The sequence below is a fragment of the Solanum pennellii genome, chromosome 3 (assembly GCF_001406875.1).
Source record: "Solanum pennellii chromosome 3, SPENNV200".
NCBI classification, from domain to species: domain Eukaryota; kingdom Viridiplantae; phylum Streptophyta; class Magnoliopsida; order Solanales; family Solanaceae; genus Solanum; species Solanum pennellii.
In genome coordinates, this window is record NC_028639.1 from 75,185,615 (window position 1) to 75,211,329 (window position 25,715).

Consider the following 25,715-nt stretch of genomic DNA (forward strand, 5'->3'; position numbering starts at 1 on the left):
ATTCATAATTTTAATCCATTTTCTTGAATGATTTTTTAATAAAATAGAAAAAGAATACCATTCAATTAATTATTTAATTCGAATGACATGATGTTAAAATAATCACGGGAACATCTGATATTTTATTATTATTACTTATCATGTTTATTTAAAAATGTCAAAAATAATTTTTATATTTGAATTTTTGAGAAAGAATTAAATTTTTGATGTATCCTTAGATTGTAGATACATTTTTTGGCCTTTATTAACTTTGTGCCCTCCTTGACCCCTCTCTAAAGGAGTATAACTTGAAGTCTTGACTATTGGGTATAGTACTCGTAAGTAGTTTTTTCTCATTGTTCCTTGATTTGATCGAACACGTCGTCTTGCTTTATCTCTCTCTCACACATGTTCTCTATAGTAATTTATTAAATGTGGCTATGAATTTTATTGGTTTAGCGTTTTCTATTTCGAAATGTTTAATCTCTTTTTTTCTTTTTGGAATAGGAATCAACTCTTTGAAAAGTACAAAACAACAAAATATTTTGGCCATGGACAATATTTTTCATATCGCTGTGTGATTTATGTGTTCATGGTGCAAACCTCGAAGTACCAACCTGGTATAAAAGTGATACGTTGTGTTAATCATGTAGCATAGGATGTCGGATAGTGTAATGAGCCAATGACACACGCTTGGATTTGATTTTACAAGTGTATTAAAGAAAGTAATAGGTAAGTGCGATATATATGATCGTATGTAGGGGTGTAAAAAGAATATGAAAGATTGACCGAATCAATCGAACAGAACGGTATCGAACTGATTTATTAAATAAATATTATGATTTATCAAATAAATATTTAATAAAATTTTGAATGATATAAACAGTTATATTAATTAGACATTATAATTTGCATTATTGGGCCCGTGCACAGCACGGGCAATACTCATCTAGTTCTACATTATAAGTTGTACCATATTCCCTTTTTTACTAAAAAAAACAAATATATTTCTAATAATTGAGCATATAATTATGTGTTTAAACCTCAAGGATAAAAGATATAAAAAATTTATAATCAAGACCAATCAAATGCAAAAATAAAATTATTAGGACTATTTTTAAAGTTATTAGGAATCTAAAATATGTCAAGAATCTTACATTTCAAAATTATTGTATAATTACAATTATATATACATATAAAAATAATTTTCAAAATTATTTATATTTAGCCTATTTAAAAAAAAAGTATTAAAATCAATAAAAATGGACACCTTAGCTTTGTCACTTCTATTTCTAATGATAGAATGTAATTTATTTATGAAAAGAGAAAGAGAGAATAACTCATAATTTTTTCTAGTATAGATATAAGAAGAAAAGTCATGTAATAAATGTTTATCTTTAAAAAGAATACTTTTTAAAGAATGTTGTGCTGTAATGTTTTCTAAAAAAAAATTATATTAAGAAAAAAAAATCATTCTGATTGAAAAACTTATAAAAAAAATAATGAGTGATAAAGAAGAATTATTTAGAAAAAAAATTATCTTATTTATTAAATTCACATTAAATTAGAGGAGAATAAGGAGAAATGTATATTGTGAATTATAATTTGAAAGGATTCTAAATTAATGCTCACATTAATTCTTTATTCTTCTAATCCCTTTTTTAAACTTTTTTTTATTCATTTCCTCTTTTTCTGCATGTACCACCTTTAATTAATGTTTATTTTATTTTTTTAAATTTATCTTTAATTATACTTTAATTTGTTGACATTTTTTCATTTTAAAAGACTACAAGTCTCACTTTAAAATTTTACAAGAATATCAACGGTACTCATATTTCATTATATACATCAACAATTATTATATGATAATTTATGTCATTTATATCATTTCCTTAATCATTTTGAAAATAATTACTTTCTTTTATTTATTTATTACAAGGAATTAGTTATTATAATTTTGTAAAACATACGTTAATATTTTCTTAACGTAATTTTATTTTCTATAAAAAGAATAGATCATTTTTTAAAGATCTATACCTGTTCCTAATAATAAAGTTAAAAATAAAAAATGATGACACTCTTCTTGATTCAAGTATCATTTAATTTTATCAAAAATGTTTTTACGTTTTCTCTTATATTTTTTTAAAAAATTAATTGCTCAAAATTTGTCTTGAAAATTTATCGATTTTGCATTTTGCCAAATTTTATATCATTTCACCATTAATGTTATTAATATTTTTTTAAAAAACAAATATATCCTCAAATTATCTTAAATGGTATACAATTATCATCTATCATACTTTTGTGACATCAATGCTCTAGCCACTCAAAAACTAGAGCATATATGTCTTTCATTCTAACGGAAGATTAAATAGGGACACGTGACACGATCTTATCCGTCGATCCAATATTTAATAAATATCAATCGGTGGATAAGATTATGACATGTGTATGTCCATTAGTATAAATAATATATATGCTCTAATTTTTGGACGATATGGACACCAATATCCCAAAGTATGACAGAGTATATCTGCACACCATTTATGATAGTTCAGGGGTATGTTTATTTTTTTTCTTAATTTTTCCCGTAATCTCATGACATGGACACCAATATATCAAAGTATGACAGAGGATATCTGAACACCATTTATGATAGTTCAGGGTATATTTATTTTTTTTCTTAATTTTTCCCGTAATCTCATCTTTATGTTATTTATTATATATTTTCCTTAAATTACCTTTTTCTTCCATTTCTTTTTTGTTCTTTTTGCTTTCTTTTATTTATTTATTTTTAAATAATAGTTATTGATATATAGGTTTTTGAGAATTTTTTTTGTACTTCCATTGCCTATTTTTTAAAAAATAATTAATTAGATGAATTATTTTTATTGGATTTGAAAATAAGATTCTCTTCTCAGATTATTTTAGGTTAAGATTTTAGTTTTTTTTTTTAAAATTAAATTATAAATTATTAGAAGTAAAATTTTCAATAACATATTATAGGAGCTAATTCGTGAATTATATTGTCTATTTGGTTCTTCGATTAGTTTTTAAATAATAGTAAATTACTTTCATGTATGAATGATATCGAGTTTTAATTAAAGTTAATTGGGAATGAACATGATATTGTATTAAAACCTTAATTTGTTAATTTGATTTTTAAAAATGTTGTAGACTTATTATGTCAATTTTTTTTTGTTTTCTCTGATGTCAAACTTAATATGAAGTTATTATTTCTTTTCTTAATTATTTTGTTTAAACTTAATATGAAAAATATTATTTATTTTCTTAGTTATTTTATTTAAGAAGAAACACAAGGCTCTAATAAAAAAATAGTTCACTTCTTTATTTCTACTTTAATTTATAAAAAAAGTTCATTGTAAATTAGACAAGTTTAAATATTAATAATAATAAAAATAAGTGTGTTTTACCCAAAAACATTAAAAAATTTAAATAAAATAAAAACTGGTTTGATGTGCATAATTTGTTATCCCAAAAATCCTTTTGAGTTGAGAAGGGAAGGGAATGGCGAGCCACCTTCCAAGTTCATCTCTTTGCGTATGGAGTGATGTGAGGTTCCTAAAAAGGAAGGTGAATCTAAGGCCAATTGTAAGGAACAACCATGGAAGACCATTCCCAGCTGAGGTATCGAGAACCATTCTGGAATTATCTTCAGTTGGCACTTTATCCACACCGACCCAAGATGGTTGGCCTTTAGGTATTGCTGTACCTTTCGCTGTTGACCCTCATGGAACTCCTCTACTCTTTCTCAATCACTCAACTTCCAATTTCGCTCTCAATTCCAAGTCTAGCTTCCTTGTTCAGGTCTCTCTCTCTCTATCTCCTTTTGTGTTTTTTTTCTTCTTCTTCTCTAACCCTTGATCTATTTACTCAGTTACAACAATATGGCTTGCGGACTCCACAGTGCACCATACAGGGGACGCTACAAAAACCCACAGCTTTGAAGGTATCCCCTTTCTTACTTTTCAAATTAATTACTGATCTCCTTCTCCATTCATGATACTAAACTTTCTTCTTTTAGATGCTTCATTCTCTTTGGGAAAAAAGATTTGGCCATCAAGTAGATGACGATCGCTTATTTTTGCTTTCTGTCGAACGGGTACTTCAGATGGATGATTTTGCAGAGGTTTGTAGTCTATTCTCTATCAAGAATGCTTTATCTCATTCGCCACTTATATTTTATCTCCATATACTTTCAGGATGGAATTTGGGTCACTTCATCAGAATATAAGTCAGCGAACCCTGATCCTCTTCGAGACTTTGCAGAAAGAATGATTGACGAGATAAATACTAACAATAGGGAAGACATCTTACGGTTTTGCAACATCTATCTAGATTTGGATTTCCAGGTATGTAATAGAAGAACAAATTGTTAGGACCAAGTTTTGTTGAATTGAGCAGAAAGATATTTATCATAGGTAGACAATGTTTTGGAATAACTGAGAAAGTAAATCAGGACAGCATTTTTGTGACAGTGGAATATTAAATAAACCCATGATCCAGAAAATAATTTTAGGGTAAGGGCATATAGACCATCATTGAACGATAGAGATAAATAATGATCAGAGTTCCAAGAGTGATATATATACAAAGAACTTTTGGTAATCTAACCACTGGTCATACATGATCAAACTTCTCAGAGCTTAGGTTTTGGGTTATGAAATCGGATTAGCAGTGGCATCGTGATGGCCCTAGGTTCACATTAGCAGTTGATAATGTGCCTTTTTACCTGGCTCAAGAGCTCTGTTTGATTGTTTTCCCACTCTCTTTTCTAGTTTGATAGGTACAATTTGGTCATTTTCTCCATGTTCCATTTTCACCAAATAAAAGCTCTCTTAAATTTAGATTGACATGCATGGTTTTTATTACCTAGTAGTCTGGTAGAATGCTTGATTGTTTGCATATTTGATATGTGCTCTGGGTCAGGGAAAATGGTTTGGGCATGTGAAGAGGAGGTGTGAGAAGTTGTCTTTAGTAGGAGTGAAGTGCGGTAGAGGTAGGTCAAAGGAGAATTGGGGGAGGTGATTAGATAAGGTATGACACAACTTCAGCTTTTTGGGTGTTGTTACCTTTAGATGGGAAAGGCAGGAGGCTAGCCCTATCTCCTCTCAGCCTTAAAGGTAGATTGTAAGATCTTCGTACATTTTACCCTGCCCAGACCCCATTTGTGGGGCTACACTGAGCATGTTGTTATTGGTTGTTGTTTTGATCCAGGTCAAGGAATGGTAATGTTTTGCTAGTCTCAAGAAGTATGTTATAATTTTGAACATTTTTTTTCTTTTCTTTTGTTGCAGGTTTGCGATGGGAAGATGCTTTGGGTTGATAGATTAGGTTTTGATGTCCGGTTCAGTTCTCCTCTGAATGATGTGTTTGAAGCTCGTATCCCTTTTCCGAGAGAAGTTACAGATGAGAAGGGTGCAAAATCATCTTTCAACTGCATGTCTCAATTTGCTTGGGAAGTAGAAAAGAATTTCCATGCAGCAGATTTTGAAAAGGTGAAACAAGTGAAAAAGATGGAGCACAGAGGACTGTGAGATGGTTGTTATTTTTTCATTACAATTGCAGCAAGAATGTAAATGCGGTGGAACATGTTCCTGATGATGAAGACTCCACAAAAGCGCATTGCTTTTGTTGGTGTTGAAAGACATATTTGGTTTCTTTCAGTAGCATGGAAAATCAAAAGAGACTATGGGCTTAAAGAGAAAACGTTTTGGTGTCTGTGTGTTGTTTTGGAAAAAAAATTTCCAACTATAAAATCCATAAGAGTAGTTAGTTGTATGTCATCTACCAATTTTTCCTTTAATTCCGGATGACCAGAATCAAGATTATTATTAATGTCCGATTAATTGTTTTTATACTCTAAGCCATCAATCATTGAGCCAAATGACTAATACTTGCTTGAGGAAATTAATCTTAGTGGAAAGCTAATTTATGGATCATTATCCCACCATAACTTTATTATTAGTATAATAAATGATGATGATATGATGATGAGCTAATTTATGGATCGTTATCCCACCATCGCTTATCTATGCTAAAATATATTTGTAGTCGGCACATTAACTTTATCTTTTCTATTTTTTATTATTATTAGAAAATCAAACATTGAAATTGATTCTTTTCTTTTCTTATATTATTATTAGAAAAAGAAGAGGTTTACAAGATTGAATTGTTTGATTAATTACATACGTAAGAAATAGTATATTTTTAGTTGAAATCCATAGGTTTGAATAAAGAATTGACTTTCCTATAATTACGCCATAATCTTCTCCTTTCTTTCTTATAGAAAATAGAATAATAAAAAAGAAATACTGCACTTTTACTACTGCAGTTACCATCCATCACCTTCTCTGTAGTAGTCTATAATTTTATCGTCATAATTCTTTAATATGAAAATTCACGGATCTACTAATTAACTTAAATTAAACTAGTGACACTCCACTCCATCTATTTTCGAACGAACACATTTCATATTTCCTCATTCATCAAATACTACACTCTAACTAACTGAATCAGAGCAATAATTTTATTTTAATGGAGTGAACTATTACATCCAAACCAATTCATCATAATAATAGTTTGTCCTCTTTCAATCTTTTCCATACTTATCCTATTTTAAAAAGAAATTTTATCTTTTCCTATAAAATTAATTTGGATATAATTTCAATGAAGGACCATAATTTTTTTAAAACTTTATGATGAAGGCAGGTGGCAAGTCGAGTCAGGTAAGTCACGAGCGTGTGAAGTTGGCTCATTTTTTCTATTCTCTCATACCCACCCTCTACATTATTCAATTATTTTAAAATTTAATATTGATAAAACTTTAGTAGTATGAATATAAAATTATAATATTAATGTATACATGTTGTTGTGGAAAGGAGTATTATTATGATTGAGTATATATGGAGGCGAGGCAAGTGTTGTTACGATCACTATGCTCGGAGACATGATCATCCCTACCAGTAATCAATCATTCTCTCAAATTTTCATTATAATCTCCATAGTATATTGTATTTTTAAATGCTTATCGATCTTCTTCTTCTGAAGCATCAATTCATGCTACATTTTAAAGAAATCACGCTCCCTAACCTCCTGTTGGTAAATCACAAGGATATCTCCCTCACTAATTAATGCTCCTGAATATCACTTTGAATTGCAGGAAAGCATAATGCCCAAGGCAAGATTTCTTGATACACAAGTCGAGAAAGTCATCGACTTCTACATGGGTTCTCAAAGTGAGATGTATTTGTACCGCCAACCATCTCAGCCCAGCCCAGGTATCTTTTATGCCAAATGTGGCTGGCAAGAGAATCGCCTCTCAAATACTAGTTCCTGCTTCTTCAACAGACTACATATCTCAAACTTTGCCTATTCCTGCTTCTGCTGGGGAGTTAGGCTCAAGTTAGATAGACGTTTCTGGGTGTGTTTTAAGTTATGGACTTGGACATATGGTATTGTCATACAAATAGAGTCTCCAATTTTACGTTTTTGTTGATGAAAGCACGTATTTCATTTGATGAATTCATGAGTAATTATTATAATAATAGAATCTTACTTAAATCAAAGTAGAAAAGATGCTCTTCCCACAAACCACCTACCTACCTGTTCGGTGAAATAACATACTTATATCATAAATAAAAAAAAAAGAAATAAATTACCAACTCCTGTTCGGTAAAAGAAAATATAGATATGTGTCATCTTGTCAATAACATATACAAATTACTTTATACATATACATATTTATCATGCAACATACTTTGAGAGGCTGCTTTCTAATCTTTTTTGGGGCTTCTCTTCCTAATAAATAATCAGCATTTATCAAATCGTATAAACTATTCTACAATCTAGCTAATGGGCACTAGTCTATACATTTTTTTTTCCTTCCAATTCAGAACAACCAAGTAGTGCAACTGAATTATGCAACGCATCGCTGATATAACTTGATGAAGACCTTAGCCACAGGGGTCTTTGGAACTGGGATCAATTTTCCCGCAGCAGCAAGAGGCCAACTGTAACGACAATAAACAAAGATGTTGAGATGTAGATGAGATTATCGCTAGTCAACTCCTCAACAAAAATCCTTCCTTTCTACCATACCTGATAATACCAATAACAAGTGAAACCATCCATAATTTCCAACTCAGTCCAACCGTCGACGTAAATTTTCCAAGGAACTCAATGATACTGATCTGTTCAGTTGTATGGAGGGATATAATAGTCAGTGACCAAGAATTCTAATCAGAATTTTATCCATTGCTCAAAAATCTTTCACCTGAAGTATGAAAGTAGTTCCCACAACCCCAGTAAAGAGGGGGCTTTTGGTCACGCCAGTAAAGACATTCATTTCATCTGGCTTTCGAGCATTAACCTCATTGAATATCTGTATTTCAATTTAAATTAGTTACATATCTGAGGCTTCATGTGTAATCTAGCCTTGAATAAGACAAGCTAACAAAGAACATTATCCATACAGAGAATAACCATTTAAAGAAATACACACACATTTCTTTCTCCTAATTTGCACCAAGATGCAAAAAACTTACTTGGCAGAAAACAAATGCATTGAAAATTAAGGTATTCTTCACCATATTAGCATGTTTTGGGTCATCATTCTCTAAGCTGAGAATGCTCTTGCCCTGGAAATTGAGAACAAGAAGGATTCCGATTTGGTAGAGAGCCTGCAGAAGAGAAAAATAATGAATTTGTTTATACAAAATGTGGGCTATTATAAACTCTCTTTTTAAGGTGAACATAGCAAAGATAGAATGAAACAACAATATCCTATATCAGTAAGGCCACAGACCTGAATAAGCAAGTTCCTCCACATGATATTTGTCACCAGAGGTTCCCTAAGTTTCACAAAAAATTACAAGTGTCAAAGCATGTAAAAAGCCTGAAAGAATTCTTGAGTCACAGTAAAATAAGCAAACCAACACTCCCCGATTATTTTATTTTTTTTGAAGAAAACCAAGCGTACTGATAACTAGAAATTCACAATTCTAAATGTTAAAAAAGTCCCACATTGGTGGTTAATGAGACGGGCGGACTCCTTATGAGGCTTGGACAATCCTATTCCCTTTGAGCTAGCTTTTGGGGTGTGAGTTAGGCCTAAAACCTAATTTAACACCGTATCAGAGCCATTGGGCGTGAGGTGAGGTGTTAAAGAATGCCAAAAGTCCCATCATCGGTGGTTAATGAGATGGGTGCACTCATTATAAGGCATGTACAATCCTCCTCCCTTTGAGCTTGCTTTTGGGGTGTGAGTTAGGGCTAAAACCCAATTTAACATTAAAGAACCTCGAGTTTCCCATAGAAAGCATGTCTGAATAATTTTTCTTCACAAGAATCATATACTGAGCCGTGAACTAGAAAAACCATGAAATATTTAGCAAAAAAGAAAAGTTTATTTTAGATAAAGAATCTCTCCCATGATGAATTTTATTCCTGCAAGTGAGGAGTTCTGAGATTAAATAAACAACACAGAAGCTAACATCTTGATGCACCTTTTGGAAAGAAGTGAATAAAAATAGGTGCATAATATTTACACTAGGAGGGCTCTCATATTTAGTTGAACCATCATACGCGGAAGATGCCTATGAAAGACTTTGAATATCACATTATGTGAAATGGAAAAAGATGCATCTAGCATAGAGGTGGTTTCATCACAATAATATAGAACACTTCAAGCTTACATTCACAGAAATTACAATAGATGTTCTGATCATGCACCATTTAGACCTCAAACTAGCAGGCTCTGTGGCATAATTCATTTTATGACAACTGCAAATCATAAAAAAAGTATCAAATATAAGGAGATAGCATGGTACATCCGAGTTGCTCACCTTCGACCAACAGGAGGTCTATGCATAAGATGGTCAGTTGGTGGTTCAGTAGCCAAAGCTAGTGCTCCCAGAGTATCCATAATGAGATTGACCCAAAGAAGCTGCAATAAGAGTATCCTTGAGCAAAACGAAAAAAGAAGAAGAATTCCAGCAGTCTACTATATGTAAGTCATTATTACCCACTGAATGATAAACATAGCACACGTATGCACTATATATCATTCTCAAAAAATATATACATACATATACATATTTATACCTATGAAATTACAATTTATATACCCCTGCATCCGTGTAGGTCAAAAGATAGATAGACAGATAGAGAGAGAACCTGCACTGTGTTTAGAGGAACATCACCAGAAGAAACTGCTGCCACAACATTGATTACAAGAGCTGCGACATTAACAGTGAGCTGGAACTGAATGAATTTCTGAATATTTGCATAAACAGAACGACCCCAGCGTACAACCTACATTGAGATAAATTAAGTCAAGGACCACGGCTTTTCATTACGCTACTACACTAAGCCACCACAAACTAACACCAGCTGATACAACACAGATATGGATTAAAAAGACACATCATCTACTTCCTCGGTGTTTTGCTGCTTTCTCCAAGTTGTTAAATAAATATGGTTCAAAGGATGGGGTGCCAGCCCAAGAAGAATAATATCCACTAGGAAATTTGACGATGAGAAGGCAAAGGGATGCAATAATAAGATAAACAAGAAGCTTGCACTGCTTGTTTCTCGTAATCTGACTCCTCTTTTTTGCCCTTGCACTCCCTCTGTCACTACATCGTTTAACAAAATATCTAAAAGATCTTTGATTTTCATGTTGACTTCCAAAATTTGATAAGCTAGTGTTACATTGTGTTTGCAAATCAATACAAGTTTAGAGTATATTCTAATGCCTACTGGTTAAAAGTGCTCAACATCTACATGCTTAATGCAAAATAATAAATTATGATCTCAGAATAAGTGGTCAAATTTTTAGAAGCACTATCTGTATTTCCAAGTCACCTTCACAAATTCAGCCAAATTACCTTTCAAGATCAAAATAAAAAATACAGAACATGAATACATGTCTGAGTTTTCATGTGCTTTCGACCTTCAAAACCCACCCTTCATAGTTCAAATAAATGTTCTCATCAGATTTCTGAAGTTCTGATGAATATGCTTATATTAACAGTGAAAAGACATACAAAAGCATTCACAACATCACATGTAGTTGAGGTGTAATGAAAGTTCAGACTAAGGATAATAAGTGATTTTTTCCGAAATATTGGTCATTTTTATAGTAAAGGAGTTCTTTACATAGTAGATGCAGAGTAACTAATCTCAGAATGACATTTTACATTTCTTAGAGTCATTATAAGTTGGTACAATTCACCCTCTTTCACAGCTTTGTAAAAACATATCTATGAGTTTTTGGCCTCAAAGCCCACCTCCATAGGCCCACAGATGTTATCATCAGAATACTGAAGTTTATGATAAATGTGCAGTATTTTAATGATGAAAAGATTTAATAAGCATTTCTGGCATTGTACATAGTTGAGACCTATTATCACAAAAAGTAATTTTTAAAAATCGAATTAACATTTTCTTCAAACACCAAAAGAGATTTTCCAACTCACCTTCACTACTGTAGCAAAATTATCATCCAAGATAATGATGTCAGAGCTTTCTTTTGCGACTTCTGTTCCTTGGATGCCCATGGAAAGGCCTATGTCGGCCTAAATATTGAAAGACAATGAAATTAACTAAAGACAGAAAAATCACTAGACAATACAAAAATTAACATTGAAGAATTGCAGCTAATAAAGCATTCAAAAAGAATAATGTAATTAGGCACAAAAAGCTGCTATTCCAGACCATATACAGCACCTAAACTTTGGCAATATTATTAAACCCTGAACATCAAGTCATGGGTACATTACTTACACAGGAGAATAATTTATATTTGAGGTCTATCACAATACCCTGACGCAGATAAGACAGTGGTCCCATTGGAGATATGTAAGACCCCATAAATTTGAACCTTTGTACCAGGTCTAATACGGATTAAGAATCTAAAAAACCCCACAAAAACTGGAATGTGGAGACCACCTGAGGATTTTACAGACAAAGTAATTCAACGGACTAGGACGGTGTGGAAGCACGGTGAGCAAAGGGACAAAGGTCCAAAATGATTAAAGATTTTATAGTGCGACAATGACAACTAGAAATAATGCTTTTCTGTTACAAAGGAGGCTACAGACTAGTACCATATCTCATGGACATGATAATAAGTATAGGAAACGTCTCAGAAGTGATTTAAGGTCTAAGGAGAGCTCTAGCATAAAGTTGAAATTGGAAGCTACAGCACGAACTAAGTTTTTGATGAGCTCGCACAAGGTCCAACTTCAAACAAACATATCTACCCGCATGTAGACTTTTATGCACAAACCGTTCATCAATGAGCTCTATACAAAAAATATGTACGTTTTACTGAAGTGCAATCGAAATGGCTGGGGGCACCACATGGCCCGCGTTGCGTTAAGACAAACTTCAGGAAGTCGATTCTTTTTCATCCATGCTGGCACCCCGCATCGTGGTAGGCTAAAAATATGCTTGTTTCTTCTATTTTTTGGTCTACAAAGTGAGAGAAAGAGGGGCATATGTTTGGACGATTTTGGAGCTTCTCTCTAGTTTTTCTCCCCCAAAGACCTCCTACATCAAGGTAAGATATTCCTTATCTAATTTCCTCACTTACTACATGATTAACTCATAGATTCTCATGCAGATTTTAGAACACTCAAGTTGCTTCCCAAGAATTCAAGTGAAGGATTTTGCAAGGGTTTCTTTCTAAAGGTAATACTTCACCCTCAAACTCTCATGCATTAATAATTGAGGATAACGTGAGTTTGTTTTAGTGTTGTAACTTATGGTTGTGGAATGGTGATTAGAAGCCATAAGTTAGTACTTTAGTTGATGAAAATGGTAGAGAATGGAAGAATTATTGCAGGTGAAATTGTGGGATGAGAGCGAATTTTTGGACTCATTGGCAATGAAGGAAGTTGTTATGTATCTTGTGAGAAATATAAAAAAAGAATGTTATTGAATTGTTGTTGTGTCTACATTATTACATTGAGACCCTACTTATAGACCCTAGTGATACAATCCTTTATCAAGTAGGATACTATTAAGTATTCCTATTCCTATTCTAATAGGATTGTATAAACATATTCCTATTCTAATAGGATTGTATAAATCTATTCCTATTCTAATAGGATTGTATAAACCTATTCCTAGTTTAATAGGATTATATAAACTTATTCCTATTCTAACATATCTAAATTCGGTTGTAGTGTCATTTTTTTGACAAGGGGAAGGGTTGTTGGATGAAAAAACACCATTAGTGGAGGTTGCAGAGATTCATACTCAGTGGCTAGGCACCCTCCAAATGGGATATCACATCTTTGAGAGGGAGGCAAGAAAATAGTATTAGGAAAAGACAAAACGAAAGACGAAGGAGAGAAGATCTCCATCATGCATCCTTCAACATCCTATGTGTTCCTTTTCTTTACTTGTTAAGGTTTAGCAAAGACAGTGCTAATTCTTTGATATTCGGCAGTAGATTTAATTAAGTAAGAAGCTTAGATATAAAAGGTGCTTAATATTTGATGGTTTTAAAAATATTTTTATCTTTGTTCCTCGTTAAATTATGCATATTTTATGATATTGATGTATTCCTCATGTTTAGTGAAGTTGAAATACTTGCCCAATTGTATTTGAAGGGACGACATCTAACCAGGTTTGGATGAAAGAAGTAGAATGCAACGCTACTCAGGAAATCAGAAAATGACAAATTTAAATAAACTCCTAGCTTTTTTTTTCTTTTTTTTTTGGATAAAGTGCTAATATTAAGAGGAGCTTTCTAGATCATCCTGCATCTTGGACAAAACTAGATTAGTCACTAAAGGGCCATTCAAATGTAGGAAATAGAAGGCAGTCAATGCTACACATAATAGCAATAGAACATTAGAGAGTTCCACCAATTTATGAGATCGGTTCCATATGACCAAGTCTACACTGAAGCATCCTTAATGATTAGAAAAGCTTAAAGTAGGAAACTATAACAAAAACAATGATTATAACTCAGGCAATGAGTATTTTGAATCACTCGTTATTAAATCCTTCAATAACAAAATGAGGTTTAGTTGAACCCCTAACCTTCATTTACTATTAAATTTTCCTTAAGTTCGCCTCTTGTATATTGAGTTCTCTCTGCATCATGTTCTTCTTCTTCTTTTTAATTTATAGTGACCGACCAAATTTCAATCGTTTATTGCTCAAGTGGCATAGGATCAAAACCACTTCTTCTTAAAGTTTGTTTTAGTGCTCAGAGACCAAATGTGTACAAGGATCAGCAAGTGAAGACTCAAAAAAGCAGAAGAAAACTAAACAATTGAATAAACGGAAAGTGATAAGAAGGTCATCACACCTCATGCAGTGCAGGAGCATCATTAGTTCCATCTCCAGTAACAGCAACAACTTCCCCTAGTTTACGCAGAGTTTGCACAAGCAAAAGCTTGTCACTTGGTGATGACCTTCCCATAACCTAGAAACCAGTTTTCTACTTTTAACAAGATGTGCCGACATACAAATGTTGATACAAGTAGATTAAATATATAAATCAGTTATTATCTCTTCATGGATAACATACCGACATTCTGTTTGCAACTTGTTCTCTCTCCTTCTCAGACAACTCACGGAAGGTTTTCCCCTCAATAACTTCAAATTCTGTGACTTCAGTATTTGAACTTAAAATTCCACACTCCAAGGCAATTGCTCTAGCTGTTTGAATATTATCTCCAGTTACCATCCGCACCTAAAGGTTCTCAAGAGTAAAGTTTTTGCTTATAAGAACAAATGCTTAAGCTAAATGCATTCCAGATCTCCTCAAATTAGAAGTTACGGTCATGTGGCTAAATGTGCACACCCAACCATGACAAATACTGTACTATATGCATCCTGAAATGGCTAATAATTGAAATATTTTAAACCATTCAAGACCTACCAAATTTCCAATAAATTTCCTGTAAAGAGGAAGATAGATTTTGATAGAATAAACATAAAACATTAGTATACTTAACTGGTTCAAAGTGTTTGAAAATAGGTCCAATTAATTAAAGACAACACCTTGGACCAAGTAAAAGTCTTCTTGCTGACAAAGTTAGATACGATTATATAGTCAATCATTTCACCTTATTAGCTACTATTACATCCAAACAAAAAGATTACCTTAACACCAGAATCACTGCACTGTCTCACTGCATCTTTGACACCTGGACGACAAGGATCCTATGTAAAAAGGCAAATAAAGATGAATGAGAACATGCAAAACAACTCACGAAAAATTAAATACTGCACACAAATATGTATCATGTCAAATAGTTTTTTTCATAAGGTGGTGTCTCAGACAGCTGGGGCACATACACTCTATCCATCTCATTTTCCATATCAGTTTTAGTTTAGTTGTCCATGTCCACGAAGATTAGAAGTCAATTTAATATATTATACTTTAACAGTATTACTCTATCAAATGCCTTGAGATCTATCTATTTATTTTTTTAGTTCTATTTTTCAATAGGATTTGACATCATTTAATCCTATGATAACATCAATTAATGTTAACACATATGTTTTAAATAGAACATTTTTTTTGAACTGACGTTTTAAAAAGAATATTCAAACCATTTTCTCTTAAACCCCACGATACTTGAGCCAGGTGAAACTTGAAAGAGGAGTAGGATGGTGGGAGTACCTGTGCTGCAGACATGAGATTGTGAAGTAATCAAAGGATATGGTAAGTATTTGTCATAAATTACAACTACCAGGTAGACAAACTCGAGATGAGAGAGGACATGAGTAGAACAATATTCAAGAGACTATATACACCTCAACTACACGACCTTACATAACATGCACCTTTATTTTATTTTGAGCTGCAAAAGTATGATTAAGAATATGTACCTTTATACCGAGTACAGCAAGCAAAATAAGGTCATCTTCTGGTAGAATCCATTGAGCCAGTTGTTCTTCATCAGTTGGAACCTCATTCACATTACAAGTTTGGTATGCAATGGCAACACACCTCAAACTTTTTGCTGCCATATCTTCAATGGCTTCTTTCAAAAAATCCTGCAGCCAACATAATTACTAAAAAGAGATGAAAGGATAAAGTCTGCACTAAAGTGTCCTTTTGTGATTCATAATTTTTCTCAAGCTTTTAATGGCCGGATTTGGGACAACATAATGTCAACAGAAAAGTTCACAGGACTCAATATTATCAAAATTTTCTCTCTTAGAAAGTAGTCCTAACTTCTTCCAACCTTCTCCTTTTCAATGGATTGCAAGCAGCCATTTGAATCAAGGTATCCAGTACAAGATGCCAGTATAATTTCAGCTGCACCTTTCCAATGCATATGAACTTGAGAGCCACTCTGCAAAAGAAGAAAGAAAAATCATTAAATATGCGATTAATAACCTCGTGCATGTGCAGATAATTAAAAAGTTCATCCACTCAAATATATAGGTTAAAGGAAATCAGAAGTGTGCATCAACAGAAGAAACTAAAATGTGAGCCATAAACAAAACAAGAAAGAATGAACTTGAAAATCCAAAGAGGCCACAGCGCCTCTGCTAGCTCTTATCCTAGGAAGCCCTTATTTCATGAGTGATTATGTACCTGAATGTCATAGTCCAAAAACTAACTCTATGCTGATTTATCACCGGATAATCATACAATCAGGTGACACGAATGCTACAACGGATCCTAGGTCAGTCCGAAGGAATCACTAGCAGTGGGGCTTATTATATATATCATTTCTAGGCATTTTCTATTCTTAAACCCTGAGGACTGTTTGATACGATCTTTTGATATGAAACACAAGTAGATTATAACTTAGCTTACGACATCTCGCGAAGAGATAACTTGTTGCAGTACATCATCCCACAAACACTTACATGCAGACTACAACTTTGATTCTTGATTTTAGCACTTGAAGCCTCACAAGGTAGGTTTTAATTATTTAACTAGTTAGGAAAAGAAAAATCACAATATGTTTCTCCCATTAAACTACTTATGTGGAGCAATAAATCCCTCTAAATGGGCATAATTATGCCTAATTTTAAATTAAAGAAACCTTAGCAAAGCGAACAGGACTATGAAGCAGCATGCACTCGAATATCAGATAAGTCGATTACCTGCTCTCTAACTACAACACCTCCTCTCTTCTTTGTAGAATTAAAAGGAGAGACATGAAGAACTATGGATTGTGATCTGACAACATCGAACTTCATTCCAATCTGAGTAAATTGTGCATTAGTTGAATAAGCAGATTTTGTTGATTTATATCAGTAAACGGAAAGACAAGTTGTTAATACTACCTTGACGCCCCATGAAAGAATGGCTTTTTCAGTGGGAGAGCCTGAAACCTCTGTTCCCTTGCCATCCTACGAAGAGGGAACTGAGTCAAAAATAGAATGAACCAAAGGTAGTATATACATGCATGCCAAAGTAAACAAGAACATTGATTAGATAACAAAATAAAATTAGAAGTATTGAGCATGGTGAGGGAGGGAAAGATAAAGAGGTGCAAAGCAGTTGATCCAAATACTACTGCGAATGTGCAATTAGAAAGACAATGCATGTTTTTTCCTTTGAAGAGTTGATCTGTGGGGACTTATATTGAAGAGCATTTTGAGTAAATGTCATCTAAGAAGACTATTGCGAATTCTCATCTCAAACTTTATCATGAATGTCTGTCACCCTAAAGCCATCAAAATACATGGCACATGTATGAGGAGAGGCAGAGATAATTTAGGGAGCGACAAGGAAACAGGGTGAATACCTTAGAAGTAAAGACACTGCCAGATGTATTCTGAGTTATGCCCTCATCCAGAAGAGAAGAAACAGCTGAATGCAACTGTGAACCATCTTCAGGTGAGTCGAGCTTCTTTTTCCCGACATAGGCTTCTACGACTGTCATCTGCACAAACACGAGCATATAAGTCATCATATAATTTGTGAATTAGTGTAAATATGTAACTGAAGTTGTCAGTTTGAAGATCAAAAGCATGAACCAGCAGCCTAACCTGATTCAGAGTCAGTGTTCCAGTTTTATCACTACAAATAGTTGTAGCAGAGCCCATAGTTTCACAAGCTGAAAGTCTGCGCACCTGCAAATTAATCAAAGAAAACTATTTCATGCATGATTACCATAGTATCAACATTCTTATATATTTAACTAAATAATCAAACAGATATAGCAAAGGAGGAAAGACATATGTACCAAAGCCTTGTCAGCCATCATTTTCTTCATTGAGTATGCTAAACTGTCACAACATTTAGAGCAGGCAATGATTTAAGAGGATTATAAGGCACATGAAAATTAAGTCAACAGTGTCGAGTAAGAAGCACTTTTTTGATACTTGCGTCAATGTAACAGCTAAAGGAAGACCTTCAGGGACAGCAACAACCACAATTGTGACCTGAAAATAACTTATTGCATTAGATAGATGACTCGAATTGTAGGTACTGAATCTGTCAGACACTTAATGTCTTCCATGAACAACAAAACATGGACTAATAGTTTTATACAAAAAATACAACCATTCATTATTGGAGACTGAAACAGAATCAAAGTATTAAATCATGTGGGCACTTTTAACAGATTGTTGAATCCATTTTGGAGCATTTTTTTCCATCTTTAAAATTTATCGACACTTAAGTTTGGCCATTGAACAATGTGGAGTCCAGTGTTATCAAAGGTGAAAAGCGCAAAAAAGCTCTAAGGTCTGTTGGGGCTTTAAGCGCAAAAAGTGTGGCTAAAAAAAGCGCAAAGGGACAAATTTATTTATATATGTTTACTCTAAGACTAATAATTATAAATATGTATGACAAATATATAACCATAGAAAATGAAAAAAACATTATGATAAAGTGAAATATCAATTGTTTACTGTCACTTCTTCCGAAGAGGCTCACTGGCAAACTTTGCCTTAGAACCTTGATGACGATACTGAAGCGCATATAAAGCGAGTTGAAGCCCTCAGCACGTTATGAGCCTCGCTTTAGGGCTTAAGCGCGCCTTTAACAACACTGGTGGAGTCCTAGAGTATATTGTCCAAAAAAGGGGGCCATTTTAAATACACATTGTTTAGGAACACATCTCATCCTTTCTCTTTGTTTTTTGGGCAATACAAGTCTATGCAGGAAAGTTTACTTAAAAATCTCAAAACTTCCACTTTGTGGGCCTCATTGAGAAAAGGTAGAAGAAAGGATAGAACATTTATAACAAAGAATAAATACAATTTATATGCTACTTTAAGTTCTAATTATATGCATACACAAAGGGGATATAGAGAACTCGTATCCCCAACTAGTTTAGGGTACAAGCGTGTAGTCGATTGATTAATATATGACAAGACTCCACTTCTACACTCACTGATAGGTAATAAATGCATGTTACTTTTTTTGAGAACTAAAAAAAAAAGGGCCCTCTGTAGTGTGTCTGTTCAATCTAACCCAGATATCTCACTAGAATCTTATCTTCCATGTCAATAATCCTGATTGGACATGACAAATAGCTTTCTGAACTACATACAGTACCTAAGAGCAGTGGAAATCAATAGAAAAAGGCTTTTTCGATTCTTAGGTAGTGGACCTAAAATTTGCAACTCCACTGGTGTCCATTGGAATCCATAATATTTTTAGTGCCTAAAGGGCAAAGCCTGTTAGATAAAACTTAAAAACATTGATCAGCAAGAACTTACAGCTGCAGTGATGATATGTACAACTCCATCCATTGTTTTACTAACACTGGTCTGTCCATGGACAAACTGGGTAGTCCCATCTGGATTTTTGCTATGCCCAGTGAAGAACCTGGGGGACAGAATATTTAAGTCATATGCAATATTTAGCATGAAACCATACAGAGCAGCTTTGGAAGGGAGCAAAGTTTTCACCTGCTCAAAAGAACAATGAGCACAAAGAGAGCAACAGCAAGGCCAACAATGCCGATAAAGGTGGCAACCCCATTCAAACGCACCTGCCATATTGTAATTGAAAAGCTAAACACAGAATGGATATAACAAGTAGAGAAACTGATGATGATGGACAGCACATTCTAATATAACCTGCAAAGGAGTTTCTTCACCGGTATCCTCTGATATACTCGCCATCAACAATCCCCATTCAGTATTGATTCCTACACCAGTTACCTAAATAAAAATATATGTTTAAGGAGATAAAGATGAGGGAGCTTTGTTTTTAATATAGAACAGGAGACGGTCTTTGAATATGAGATGTTTGGATAAAATTTAGCTGAAGTTGAAACAAAAAGAGTAATTATACATGTTTGTACATGAATTTCACTTGGAAAAGAAAGTTGAAGTTTTGTGAGTGGACTATTATTTCATTTGAAATACATCAAATCAGTTTTCCAACTTATATTATCTATTTCAAGAAATATTGAATCGAATTGTAAGACAAACATCGGTTTGTAAATAATAATTTGTCTTTTAGTTGGGATAATGAAATAAAATTTATGGCCAAATGGGGAAACAATGTCTAAAATTTCATCTGCTCCAAATAGAAATTAGCTCTTAAATCCTCAAAGGGATTGGGGAGATCGGAATAAAAGAAACAAAGAAAGAAATAAGATGATCTTACAAGCATGGTTCCAGCACCATCTGCTACCTTGCAACCAGCCATCAAGAAAGGTGCCTTTTGATTTTTGTTTACCTTTAAAAATGATATGATATTTAAGATCATTTGGATCAATGAGCTTACACATACTATGCATGAAGGTCAAAACAACTTACAATCTTGCTTTCACCAGTCATGCTAGACTCATCAATTGCCAGAGAATGACCAGAGATCAAGACGCCATCTGCAGGAACCTGAAAGAATACCAAAGCTTTATCTCTTTGATCAGAAACTGACTAGAGAAGAGGCAGAAAAATCTACATTGCCATCTTTACCTGATCACCTATCCTGAGAGGAACAACATCACCAACAACAATTTCGTATATTGAAATTTTATCCCTTCTGCCGTCTCTTATAACCTTTATAGATCATTTTGAAGCAGTTAATTTTTCATGTATACGATAAGGATCGTAATTAATATAATTGTCACGAGGCTATGGTTCATAAACTGCAATTACCTCTACTTGGATATTTCGTTTTTCTTCATTTAAGTTCTGAAATCGCAAGGACTGTCTGTAGTCACTTGTTGCTAAATGAAAATTTACAAAACAAAATTAATTAAATCAAAGATGTAGTAGTAAATAAGGATTGGTAGGGAATAATGCCCCCGCCCCCCACCCCATGGGTTCTATCAATGAACTATACACCTCAATCACGAAATATACAAACAAACCCTGAAAACAAGATGGGAGCTTGCAAATCCACTCTGAAAAGCTAGGACAAGTTAATTTGTTGAAGAAAAAAAATGCACGAGGAGATCCACACAAATTGAACTCTCCTTTCAAAGAAAAAGGAAAGAAAGCTACATTATGATGATCAATTAGCAGGATTGCAACTCATGAATTGTTAAATTGCAATACTCACATAATACACCTCACCCCAGAAATTCAAGACTAGGAATAGTAAACAGCTACCCTTTTTGTTACCAAGAAAGAAGAGAAGAAGATTGATTTGATAAAAGAGTAAACATAATTAAACTTCAGAACAAAATAAGTGAATAGCTCTTGAAGAATATCAAAGAACCTTTTTCATTGTAAAGAGAAACAGAATAATCAATTTATTTGATAGGAAGGAAAATGCGTGTAAGAATGCAACTTGTTATCTGGAGAACTAAAGCTATTATTAGCAAACAGAAGAAAGAAACTATATTTTAGCAACCGAAATATTAATTGAATATGATTAATAATCTGCGACATGAATCTGGTAAGGCTTGACCAAGCTAAACACATGAAGAGAGAGAGAGAGAGAGAAGAAAGTATAAAATAGCAAATTAAGCTGCAGCTATGAGTCCTATCAGTTTCCTGAAATTCTGAGAGGTTAATACTTTAGTCTGATTCTATTAGAGTTTCATGGTTTTCTTGAATGTTAATGAATATTCTTCAATTTGTTCCAGTAGTCAATACAAATTTAGTAACCTGGGATTGACAAAAGAGAAAGCAGCCAAGCCATTGTAGAGTTTAATGAATTCTATAACTCCATTCACTTGGATTAGAAGTAGTAGACAAACAAGAAGCAAAGTAATTACCTGTTACAAAATAGCAGGTAGAATTTAATGACTTATAAAATCCATTCACTTGGATAAAAAGAAGTAGACAAACAAGAACCATAGAAATTACCTGTTACAAAAATAACAAGAAGTACGGCAAAAGTTATGCTTCCACCATCATACCATCCTTCTTTCAGGCCCTGTATAAATAATCATGAATGGAACTTTTAGTAACAATCATCATTAAATATAACATCATCTTCTGATTTCCTAAAATAATCAAGGACCATCATTAATTTTCCATTCTATACATGCTTCTGTTTGGTAAAGAAATGGACATGAACCTAACTTAATCTGCCCAAGACCATATAAGGAGTCCAAGTACTTATCTCAAAAACGATGTGGGATTCAACACCATCACCACCCCTCGCACGCTCAGTACTGGACATATCTGCTTTATTTTTTCCTAAAATGAGGTCTATACTGGTTGCTATAGACGTCAAATTGACAATTCGGAAATATCCAGATATTTCGCACTTCCCAATAAAAGGTTAAAGATAGGCTATAGGGGAAAAAAAGATAGAACAATGCAGAGCTTTTAACATCAAATAGAAGAACCTATAATATAAAGAGCAAAATACCTTTGTGTGTATTCCAAGTGCCAGTGATAGTACAGCAGCTACAATTAAGATGATGAGAGTCAGATCTTGCCAAGCCTCCCAAAGGAATCTCTACAAAGAATAAAGATAATAGTTACATCTCACTTCTCCTTACAGAAATCAATTCAACAAGACAACTTGGGAGAAACAAATACCAAGTAACTGCGACCCTTTTTCATGGGATACGTATTTGCCCCAAACACATTTTTTCTTTTTGACAATTCAACATCATCATCAGCAATTCCTGAATCAACATCTGTTTTCAACTTCTCTGATAAGCCTTTGGCCTGAAGATGTCAACATCAATATCAGTATGCCGATATAGATGAGTCCCTACTAGTAGCATGGTTTTATGTAAGATAACTAAAACTCAGTGAAGTTAACTTACTCCTCCGTATTGTTGCAGTGCAGAAAGATTATGATCCCTAGTCACTGAAGCTAGCTGTTCAAGTGAAATTCCATAGTCACCACGAGGAGGTAGAGGAGCAACTTCGGTACCCAACACTAGAAAATAGAACAGATACCAAAAACAAAGCAAATGACAGAGTTTAAGGTACGTTGTTACTTGTACGAATAGTTCGTATCTAAGCGACCTACAGTTAAAGACAGAGACTAAAAGTTAACTATATCCTTAAATTCATTTGATGTTCAAGAAATTGAAACTTCAGCTAGCACTTTGTCTACCATAAATTAGCTTGAGGCAGCTTGGCTACCCTGTATGTGCTACCAAAAGAAGTGTGAAACAATAGAACATACTAGATCAAAATTATCATTTTTTTTCCTTGTTTACTTCAACAAACAATAGAATTATGGCTCGGAAGATAGATTTCTTGATTAACATATCTAGCAACCATGAGACAAAATGACTGCGCTAACTTCAGTTTTGCACCAAACAGGTCGAATGTGATGAAAATATTTACCTAGAAAAGAAGAAGACTTTTACAAGTAAACGATCTCGGTAGTTAGAAGAAAAGAGGATGAGGGGGTGAGACAGAGAAAGGAGGCAGAGAGTTGGCAAGCAATGAGTTAAGAAATAAAGCAGCTACGTTTACAGATGTATCAATCAAAAAAAAAAAAAAGAAGTTGAGAATTTTTCATGTGATGGATGCTTTTCTGGGAATGTATATTCTCCATTTAATAGTATACATTCAATCCGAAATGTCAGTGATGTATGAGCACTAGTTATTTTACCAGTGTTATGCAAGGGAAGCGGCAATATTTGGTAGATATTGAAGATAAAGCATTAGTTGAAAAGGATATGCAAAGTATATACCAATAGCTCGTTGTCCAGCAAGTTTAAAAAGTAGTGCGGCCTACAAAAGCAAAGCAGGGATGGTGAGATATTCATTAAATCAATCAAAAGAAGAGGGTAGAAATGAATTTCATCATTACTCTTATGACTTGAGCATGTGCTCTGATCATCCTTCTTCTTTGTTCTTTCTCTTGGGCTTTTCTCAAGTCGAGAGTATACCTAAATCGGCGTGAAGCATTAAGCACAAGTGCAGCTTCCTGCGAGTGATGAGAAAGATGTTAGGATATTAATGCGTGAATAGAGAAAATGTACTCGTTTAACGCAAATTATGATATGAGATGGAGATGATCAACTGTGTCAACCCATGAAAATGAAAATGAAAATGAAAATTTCAATTACCCTCCAGCGTTTAAGAGCGTGGAAAGATACATTCTTGGTATTGGGAATGTGGAAAGGATCAGAGAAGTGGTGTTGGGGGGAAGAGTTGAGATGGGAGGAGCCGGCTTCCAGGTCCATGGTTGGAGCAGTCGTCAGATGCCACCACTCTCAGATATATATATATATATATATATATATAGTAAATGAGAGAGAGAGAGAGAAATACATACATCCTTTGTATTTGTATTTGTAGTGAGAGAAGGAAGAGCCAAAAATCATGTAATATGAGGTCGAGCGACTATACAGGGAAACCACAAACCTTGATTTGGGGTTTTGCCCAAAAACCGTTTTTTATTTCAGGGTTTTCTTACAAAAATGCGCAATGGATGGGTTTTTGGCTTTACCACCATCACTTCATGTGATGCTCACACCAACATTCTCCTATCCAATTATTTATCAAAATTATTTTTAAAACTTTAATTTTTTCATAAAATTTCAGTAATAGTTTAATAGGAAACTCTAATAAAAATAATAATGTTTTCTTTACCATTAATTTATTTCTTTATTCATTTGCACCACATGCCATTGTATGCTAGCTAGTTTGAGATATAATATTTTGATAAATATAGTTGGTAAATGGCTTAGTTAGCTGCATTTTTCTTGTAATGTAGATGTAGAAGTTAAGTGTCTGTATAAATAATAATACTGTTTGCAACAAATTTTAAACATATGGAAAATTAAATAAACCATACAAATAAAATATGAAGAAACATAATTTTATTCATCAAGATAGCGGGTACAATTCTGTTGATCCCTTGATTGGCGTATTTCTCGAACTAGGATGATTTAGATTTGACCACTCTATGTGAATAATCCATCAATTTGTGGAGTATTCGAGATCTTGATCTCTTTATGGAATTTCCGAGATGCCTTTTAAGGGAATTTAATACCCTTTATATAGGCATAAACTAGGATTTAGGTTGAGTAGCCTCCAAGAATTCTTATCTGAATTGAACACAATTTGTAGAGTCCCAACTCGAATTGAACGCATCTTGTAGAGTCCCAATGTCTACAAATACATTTTGGCTTAGCAATTGTGTCTCACATCAACAATATTTCAGATTTACATTTAGACCTTATTTTGTGAAATCTCATCATCAACGCATGTCCCAATAACAAAAGCTATTCAACATGGTGAAGGGGAAGATGCTATAAACCATTATAGATCTCATAAACAGTGTCATAATCCCATTTATATGTATGGATGTCATTGTTGAAACAAAAGTGTTACATACATTACAGCGAACTAAGCATTCATGTATTTTGGGCTCTGTCAACAAG

The 25,715-nt window shown here is 33.6% G+C and overlaps 2 protein-coding genes across 4 annotated transcripts; one reads left to right on the forward strand and one right to left on the reverse strand.

Moving 5' to 3' along the window:
* The first annotated feature begins 3,455 nt into the window (after nucleotides 1–3,455).
* On the forward strand, nucleotides 3,456–5,894 carry LOC107015183 (glutamyl-tRNA reductase-binding protein, chloroplastic). The gene is made up of 5 exons (XM_015215375.2): nucleotides 3,456–3,807; nucleotides 3,878–3,949; nucleotides 4,025–4,129; nucleotides 4,203–4,352; nucleotides 5,298–5,894. The coding sequence occupies exons 1-5, from the start codon at nucleotides 3,508–3,510 to the stop codon at nucleotides 5,535–5,537; spliced, it is 867 nt and encodes a 288-aa protein (XP_015070861.1). The 5' UTR covers nucleotides 3,456–3,507; the 3' UTR covers nucleotides 5,538–5,894.
* A 1,759-nt stretch (nucleotides 5,895–7,653) lies between these two features.
* Nucleotides 7,654–24,760, reverse strand: LOC107015154 (calcium-transporting ATPase 9, plasma membrane-type). Of its 3 annotated transcripts, none has more exons than XM_015215336.2 (33): nucleotides 24,396–24,760; nucleotides 24,137–24,253; nucleotides 24,018–24,057; nucleotides 23,133–23,248; nucleotides 22,900–23,031; nucleotides 22,727–22,816; nucleotides 22,216–22,285; nucleotides 21,058–21,128; nucleotides 20,875–20,958; nucleotides 20,716–20,793; nucleotides 20,564–20,635; nucleotides 20,029–20,112; nucleotides 19,858–19,940; nucleotides 19,666–19,774; nucleotides 18,326–18,381; nucleotides 18,183–18,225; nucleotides 17,986–18,069; nucleotides 17,742–17,879; nucleotides 17,278–17,343; nucleotides 17,095–17,196; nucleotides 16,221–16,331; nucleotides 15,862–16,029; nucleotides 15,130–15,189; nucleotides 14,552–14,716; nucleotides 14,330–14,446; nucleotides 11,481–11,579; nucleotides 10,177–10,314; nucleotides 9,846–9,946; nucleotides 8,807–8,852; nucleotides 8,547–8,681; nucleotides 8,276–8,383; nucleotides 8,101–8,192; nucleotides 7,654–8,012 (listed from the first exon to the last, which is right to left on the reverse strand). In XM_015215336.2, exons 1-33 carry the CDS (start codon nucleotides 24,510–24,512, stop codon nucleotides 7,919–7,921), a joined length of 3,186 nt encoding a protein of 1,061 aa, XP_015070822.1. In that variant the 5' UTR covers nucleotides 24,513–24,760; the 3' UTR covers nucleotides 7,654–7,918. The 3 variants fall into 3 exon arrangements, with proteins under 3 accessions (XP_015070822.1, XP_027771548.1, XP_027771549.1); XM_027915747.1 differs by having other exon boundaries at nucleotides 18,311–18,381; XM_027915748.1 differs by lacking the exon at nucleotides 24,396–24,760 and having other exon boundaries at nucleotides 18,311–18,381; nucleotides 23,133–23,186; nucleotides 24,137–24,232.
* Between the last annotated feature and the right edge of the window lie 955 nt (nucleotides 24,761–25,715).

Excerpts from the sequence above, each read along its gene's own strand:
- LOC107015183 (XM_015215375.2), top strand. The coding sequence starts at position 3,508 with ATGGCGAGCCACCTTCCAAGTTCATCTCTTTGCGTATGGAGTGATGTG. Across the intron at positions 3,808-3,877 it reads AGTCTAGCTTCCTTGTTCAG|TTACAACAATATGGCTTGCG; the intron begins GTCTCTCTCTCT and ends CTATTTACTCAG. Across the intron at positions 4,130-4,202 it reads AGATGGATGATTTTGCAGAG|GATGGAATTTGGGTCACTTC; the intron begins GTTTGTAGTCTA and ends ATATACTTTCAG.
- LOC107015154 (XM_027915747.1), bottom strand. The coding sequence starts at position 24,512 with ATGGACCTGGAAGCCGGCTCCTCCCATCTCAACTCTTCCCCCCAACAC. Across the intron at positions 14,447-14,551 it reads AAGTTGCAAACAGAATGTCG|GTTATGGGAAGGTCATCACC; the intron begins GTATGTTATCCA and ends ACTGGTTTCTAG. Across the intron at positions 8,013-8,100 it reads CTTGTTATTGGTATTATCAG|TTGGCCTCTTGCTGCTGCGG; the intron begins GTATGGTAGAAA and ends TTGTCGTTACAG.